The sequence below is a fragment of the Penaeus monodon genome, unplaced genomic scaffold (genome assembly GCF_015228065.2).
Source record: "Penaeus monodon isolate SGIC_2016 unplaced genomic scaffold, NSTDA_Pmon_1 PmonScaffold_576, whole genome shotgun sequence".
Taxonomy (NCBI): domain Eukaryota; kingdom Metazoa; phylum Arthropoda; class Malacostraca; order Decapoda; family Penaeidae; genus Penaeus; species Penaeus monodon.
The window spans coordinates 15,609-22,500 of NW_023660729.1; the positions used below are offsets into that span (position 1 = coordinate 15,609).

The following is a 6,892-nucleotide window of genomic DNA, read 5'->3' on the forward strand; positions in this document are numbered from 1 at the left end:
ACCCACTTAGAAGTGCCAAAGTCCCCCAGGGGTTTTTGGCTATACAACTCAAAGATGGGGGGCGTTGATATTATTGGGTTCCCGGTATTAGCTTTTACAGAAATGCAACACGTTCTGCAAAAAATTTTTTGTTCGGCAAAGTTGCATCTTTTTTGGAAACCCTCTTTCGCAAAAGCAAAGGTTAGAGTAAAAGAAAAGATTGTGAAAAAAAAAATTTTTGTTACCCCTGGCATATGGATTTTTTAAAATTTGGAAAAAGCTTATTTTTTTTGATTTCTGAAAAAGTTCTAAATAGACAACGTGATTTTGAGATTTCTAGGGGTATGATGACATTTTTAGAAAAAGGGGGAAGGCCCCTTCCCAAAATTGGGTTTCAAAGGGGTACTAACAGTGCATGCCATATGCCGAAAGCATTACCCCCTTTTGCCTCTAAATGAGATGTTTGATATCCAGGGTGCAATGGGAGGACCAGTTTTTCATGCAAAAGTTGCAAAGTTTTTCTTTGTCTTTCTAGAAAAAAAATTGTTATTCTTTTTCCTTTGCCCTGAAAAAATTTGATTTATTTGGTTTTCAAATTAAAAATTTTTTGTTTAAAAAGAAATTTGAAATAGAACTTACTTTTTTTTCACTAAGAAGGAAAAAAAAAAGGGTTTTTTTTCTTTTCAGTAAGTAAAAATTATGGTAGCAAAAAAAGGGGAGCTGATGAAAATGCCTCATTTTTACTTAGGGAACCCGCAGTCCAAAGGGAATTATGTTTTCTTAAAAGTTTTTTTTTTAAAGAAAAAAAAGCCTTTCAATGAAGTTGAATAAAAATAAAAATACCTAAATTATCAAATTTTGTTTTTTTTTCCTGAAAGTTTTAATACTATATTGTGAATTTTTCACAGTTTTTTTCATTGCCATTTCTGTTTTTTGTTTTAAACTTTTTTTCACGTAATGCTAGAGCCCCGATGGACCAAATTTTTTGGGGCCAAAAATTTAAAAGGGGCAAAAATCTCTTTGAAACTCATATACACATTTTAAAAAAATTCTTGGAGCCCTAAAAAGGTTTTACTTAGATTTTTGATATTAGACGGGATGCGGCTAATTTTTAGATGTGTATCATGAGTAGTTCTAGAGATATTGACCTTAAATTTGGCCCAAATTTGGTCCATCGGGGCTCTAGCATGTACGTGAAATAAAAGTTTAGACAAAAAACAGAAATGGCAATGAAACAACTGTGTAAATTCACAATATATGTATTATAACTTTCAGAAAAAACACAAATTTGATAATTCCAGGTATATTTATTCTTATTCAACTTCATTGCAAGGCATTTTTCATTAAAACAAACATTTAAGTAACATTCATTACTTTGACTGCAGTGTACCTAAGTAAAAATGAGGACATATTCATCAGCTCTGCATATCTGCATACCATAATCTTTACTTACTGAAAAGAAACAAAACCTTTTTTTCTTTCTTAGTGAGAAAAAGTAAGTTCTATTTCAAATTTCTTCATTAACAGAAACATTTTAATTTGTAAACCTAATCATCAAATATTTCAGGGCAAATGGAAAAGAGAATAACAATTTCTTTCATATGAAAGACAAAGAAAAACTTTGCAACTTTTGCATGAAAACTTGGTCCTCCCATTGCACCCTGGATATCGACATCTCATTCTAGAGGCATAAGGGGGTAATGCATCAGGCATATGGCATGCACTGTTAGTACGCTTTGCAGCAATGGGAAGGGGCCTTGTTCTTTTTCTAGAAATGTCATCATGCTCCTCTGAAATCTCAGACTCACTGTTGTCATCATTTAGAACTTCTTCAGAAATCAAAGAATAAGCTATTTCCAATTTAAAATCCATACTGTCCATGGTAACAGAACTGCTTTTTTCACAATCTTTTCTGTACTCTAACCATGCATTTGCGCAAGAGAGGTCCAAAAGATGCAACATTGCTCGAACAGTAAATTTTGCAGAACGTGTTGCACTTCTGTAACAGCTAATGACCTGATCAATAATATCAACGCCCCCATCTTTGAGTTGTATAGCTCAACAACCCTAGGACGTTCCACTTCTAAGTGGCGTTTTTCTCTTTTACACCACCTCTGACAAGTAGATACTGGCTGAATACTATGTTCATTAGATGCTAAGATGATGTTTTTTTGTCAAACCATACAGTTATACAAAAAGCAGAATCATCTCTCACTGCACAGTCAGAGGAACCTCTGCCGGATCTCTTTAACTGATTCTCAGTCTTCAATCGACACTGTTTTGGCACAAGGTTCTTCTTCATTGTCCCTGTAGCTCCCATTCCTAATGATGAGAGAATTTCTAAGAGCTTAGGTGTAGTAAAAAACCTATCAAAGAAGAAACTAGTACCTCTACTGACTGACTTTACAAATCTTAGGACTGCAGCTTCTCCTATCTTAAGGGTACCCACTCTGGAAGATGAAGTCCAGTTCTTTGTACATTCAAAAGCAAGTCTTCCTTACCCTGAAAAAACTCAAAATCTAGGACTTGGCCATCACTACTAGCTAAAACAAAGATCTTTAGGCCATGTGGGTTTGGTTTCCGAGGTGTAAATTGCTTAAGGTGTGTTCTGCCTGTAAATGGAATGATCATTTCATCAACTGAGACATATTGAGGTCTGTCTAACTCCAAACAGCGTGAACGAACACAATCTATTTCATCTTATGAAATCTGTCTGATTTCCTCTGTGCTGCATTCAGCAGACTCTCATCAAAGACTTTCAGAGAAGCTATGATTACTGAAAACATGTCACGACTCATGGCATCAGCTATAACAGAAATCCTTGTTTTTTTGCCAGTACATTTAATTCTAGGGAATTTAACACTGACATAAGGAAATTTTTTCCTATAAACTTTTTCATTTGATCTACTGTTAGTGATAATGGCTTTCCTTTTTTGGACATGTACTTTTTCTGTGTTTCTAGAGTCATTGCATCTAAAATTTCAGGTGAGAGGTAAGCCATGAAATAATCTACAGGGGAGAGAACTGTGGGTTGAAAATTAGTTCCCTGAAAATGATTATCAACATCTACAGTAAATCTGTGATTGAAGTTTATATTTCTCCTGAAATGATGACATCCATTAGTATTGAGATTTCTGCTGGGTCCAGTCTGGGCAGCTGCAGTGCTACTTGTAACTTCAGGGGACCTGGTGGTAACATTTCCATCTCTGTTGTTCTCTTCATCAGACTCAGATGCTGAACTCTCAGTGTTGGCACATAGTTCATGAAAGAGTTCTCTGCGCCGAAGTGGAGATGAAGGCCAGTCATCATCATCATCAGATATGCTGCTCAAATCAGAATTACTAAATTCTGCCAGCAGTCGCTGGTATTCTTCTGAAATAAAAAGAAATTGTTAGTCAAATATATTAATATCTATTTCGTATTAGTCATATAAAAAGTTTTTTCTTAAGTTCTATACATATTGTCATGTAACTCCATAAGCAATATCAATATTTTACCCAGTATGATTACATAATAATTACGTTAAATTAATAATCAACCTTAAACATATGAAATATAACTTCCATTAACATCATCAAAAACAGTATGATAAAGATCTTGTGTTAATGCCAATGTATTGTACTACGTATAGAGCAAAGAAAATCATCAATGAAACTACAGTCGGGCATTTAACTTAAATTTTCATCAAAGTATTTTAGTTAAATTATTCCATAACATAATCAATTTCCAGTTGAAATGTTTTCCAATACACGATAATCACGATGTAAATCTGTCTTCCCGAGAAATATGTTTAAATTAGTAAGATGTACATTTTCGCTTACTCACTAGCATGCTCCAGCACGAAGGGAACAAATTTGTTCCATCTAAAAGGATGTGTTCCTGATCTGTCATAAACATAGCTTTTAAATATTTCAGAACACGTGTCACTTGATTAACTTCACCTTAATCAGTTGCACACCATAAATGTGTTCATAACATCAATAAAAGGAATAATAATAGCTACTACCCATGGGTGCGACGATATTGCTGAAGGACTGTTCCTCCTCCTTTTCTCCAGCCAGCCGCCATGGAATTGGTAAATCATGAAGATGACACTCGAACTGTTGTGTGTTTAAAACATTACAAAAATCTGACAGAAAAATAATACTTACAATATAATTATCTAATTTTATATAAGACATTTGACCTTGCGGAGGTGCGTCACTAATTATTTCTGAAATACTGCGCTGTCTTAATAGTAAACTACCTTGTTCCATTAGAGATCCAGTAATTACTTATAAATAACTTCTTAAACTCTATTGGTATTACCAATCATAGATATATGGGTGTGTTATTTTTAAGTGCACTAAAAAAATAAAGACTTCTAGCCCAAATGATGGCAGGTTCTGGATTAAGATAGAATTCCGAAAACTTTGTCCAAACCCTGTCCATACTTTTCAACTAGTCTGTTGCAATTAAACGTTTTTCCAGCAAAACTAAAGACCAGCAAAGCTAACCCAGTTCTCAAATCTGGACAGTGGGTAATCCCTAAAACTGTCTATCGATATCTGATCTTTCAGTTTTTTTTCTACTGTTGATGAGAATGACTGTTGTCCACTGTTTATGAAGAAAACGTCTAATGCAATATCTAGAAAATAAAAAATATCTTAACCCGTCGGAATTTTGGCTTCAGTTGTGGCCACAATAATTAATGGTTTTCATCGAGGTATATACTCTGATTTTGACATTAGTCAAACCTTCCTGTTCATTTCTGGTGAAGTTGCAAGGCCTTTGACACAGTCAATCCTGGTTTATTCATTATGGTTCAAGCTACCGGACTGATCAACTCAGATAGCGTACATGGCGCTTGGGGTTCCACAAGGCAGTGTCCTAAGGTCCAGTTCTCTTTTCTTAACTCGACATATATAATATATCTGATATAATTCAAATCAAACCGATCCTATTCGCTGATGATATGACATTATTCTAGGTCCAAGCCAAGAGAAGCTGATACATTGCTAATCAATAACTTCATCAACATACATTGGGGTGTGGTGTGTGTGTGTGTGTGTACAACTCACAGATTCAAGGCTCACCAACCTTAAACCTTTTTAAAAGCTTCAAAAGACGCATCTTAAACGCATATTAGAATAGGCAATCCCGTATTTTTCACAACCACACCTCAACATTTCTAATGAATATAACCATTTTAATGGGCGGGGGCCCCTATCTGTTGATAACTGTATGATATTGGATATTTGACTGCTCACTATGTACTTATGGTTATGGACTTCCTTTTGTCATCCGAACCGAAGGACTGTCTTTCCTTTTCTCTATTTTTAAGGTTGTCCTGGCTCAGCGGATGTTCATTGGGTGTGGCCACCTTCAACGAGGAAATCCTCGACTTTAACTCAGTTGTCTGACGCATTATGAATGGACTAAAACCGTATTGAACTTACACTTTGATTTCTGAGGTCATACAAACATTTATTTATATGGCCCCTCTCCTCGTCATAGATTCACCCCCAGTATAGCTCTGATCTTTTGTTTGGTGTAATTCTTGCATCCTTTTGTATAGTATATGTTCATATTGTTTTACATTTATTGCTGAAAAGTTTCGGTTTTAAAAAGGCTAGCTTAAAGAGATATCGTACACGAATGTACAAATAATGTACTGTATTTTACATTAGTGTTTATAACAATTGAAATTTGGATATAAATAAATGTTTCACAAATGCTTATATATATATATATATATATATATTAATATATATTATATATTATATATATATATATATATATATATAGATATATATATATATATATATAAATATATGTATATATATATATATATATTATATTATACATATTTTACACCACACACACACACACACACACACACACACACACAACACACACACACATTATATATATATATTATATATATATATATATATATATATATATATACATATATATATATATATATATAATATATATATATAGGTATATATATATCTATATATATATTAATGTGTGGTGTGTGTAGATATATCTATATATATAATATATATATATATAGTAATTATAGATATATATATATATATATATATATTATATTATATATAGAATATATACATCATATACAACATACATATACACATATCACTATATATAAACACAGACACACATATCATTATGTATATATATTTTTTTTACAGCAGGAGGCCTTTCCTGTCGCCAACCCTCCCCGTTTCATCTCAAGCGTGGGACCGAGCACACAGGAAATTCCACTTGATTGTGGACTCCCATTGGCTAGGTCCCACACACACACAACACACACACACACACCACTTGCCCTTGGCAAGTGTGTGGTGTGTGTGTGTTGTGTGTGGTGTGTGTGTTGTGTGTGTGGTGTGTGGTGTGTGTGTGTTGTGTGTGTGTTAGTGTATTTTCTGAACGACCTCCAACTACATTTCTTCATTATAATACTCGTATGATATATTTCACTTTGGTTATATATCCTATTCATGTTGCTCTCCTCCTACTCCTAAGGCTTTGTCATACTGGTACCTCATATTTGCAACCGTTGTCAGAATTGGCAACTCGTTGTTTCCACACCAAAATTGTCAATATCCGCCACGATTCACGTGATTTTGTTTTCCAAAATGATCGAGAATCAAAAATTGTCGCGACTAAATTCCAACAGCCGATCGGAAATAAAAAAAAGCATTGCGAATGATGTGTTGACACATATAACAAATTTATTCAAAACTACTTTCGATGAGGTAAAATTCTAATCCAAATGTGACCCACCGGATAATTATTTTTTGGTCCTGTATATACACGTTTTCATGACAAACCGCCTCAAGCAACGCTTTTTGAAAATAAATATTAGTCAAGAATCAGATTTTTATTTTCTGTGATGATTTTA

The 6,892-nt window shown here is 33.9% G+C and overlaps 2 protein-coding genes across 2 annotated transcripts; both read right to left on the minus strand.

The window, feature by feature from the left end:
• Positions 1–2,134: 2,134 nt before the first annotated feature.
• LOC119571285 lies at positions 2,135–2,777 on the minus strand. The gene is made up of 3 exons (XM_037918667.1): positions 2,723–2,777; positions 2,481–2,591; positions 2,135–2,301 (listed from the first exon to the last, which is right to left on the minus strand). The coding sequence occupies exons 1-3, from the start codon at positions 2,775–2,777 to the stop codon at positions 2,135–2,137; spliced, it is 333 nt and encodes a 110-aa protein (XP_037774595.1).
• Positions 2,778–2,785: 8 nt separating this feature from the next.
• LOC119571286 lies at positions 2,786–5,386 on the minus strand. Its single transcript, XM_037918668.1, has 3 exons — positions 5,236–5,386; positions 3,986–4,108; positions 2,786–3,351 (listed from the first exon to the last, which is right to left on the minus strand). The coding sequence occupies exons 1-3, from the start codon at positions 5,384–5,386 to the stop codon at positions 2,786–2,788; spliced, it is 840 nt and encodes a 279-aa protein (XP_037774596.1).
• Positions 5,387–6,892: the final 1,506 nt, after the last annotated feature.

What these genes read in the sequence shown, in the direction of transcription:
- LOC119571285 (XM_037918667.1), bottom strand. Translation starts at nt 2,777, where the DNA reads ATGAGTCGTGACATGTTTTCAGTAATCATAGCTTCTCTGAAAGTCTTT. An exon ending in TCTGAAAGTCTTTGATGAGA is followed by an intron (nt 2,592 to 2,722) that starts GTCTGCTGAATG and finishes TTCCATTTACAG; the next exon opens with GCAGAACACACCTTAAGCAA. An exon ending in AGATTTTGAGTTTTTTCAGG is followed by an intron (nt 2,302 to 2,480) that starts GTAAGGAAGACT and finishes TCTCATCATTAG; the next exon opens with GAATGGGAGCTACAGGGACA.
- LOC119571286 (XM_037918668.1), bottom strand. Translation starts at nt 5,386, where the DNA reads ATGCGTCAGACAACTGAGTTAAAGTCGAGGATTTCCTCGTTGAAGGTG. An exon ending in AAGGAAGTCCATAACCATAA is followed by an intron (nt 4,109 to 5,235) that starts GTACATAGTGAG and finishes TTTTTCTGTCAG; the next exon opens with ATTTTTGTAATGTTTTAAAC. An exon ending in CAATATCGTCGCACCCATGG is followed by an intron (nt 3,352 to 3,985) that starts GTAGTAGCTATT and finishes TTTTTATTTCAG; the next exon opens with AAGAATACCAGCGACTGCTG.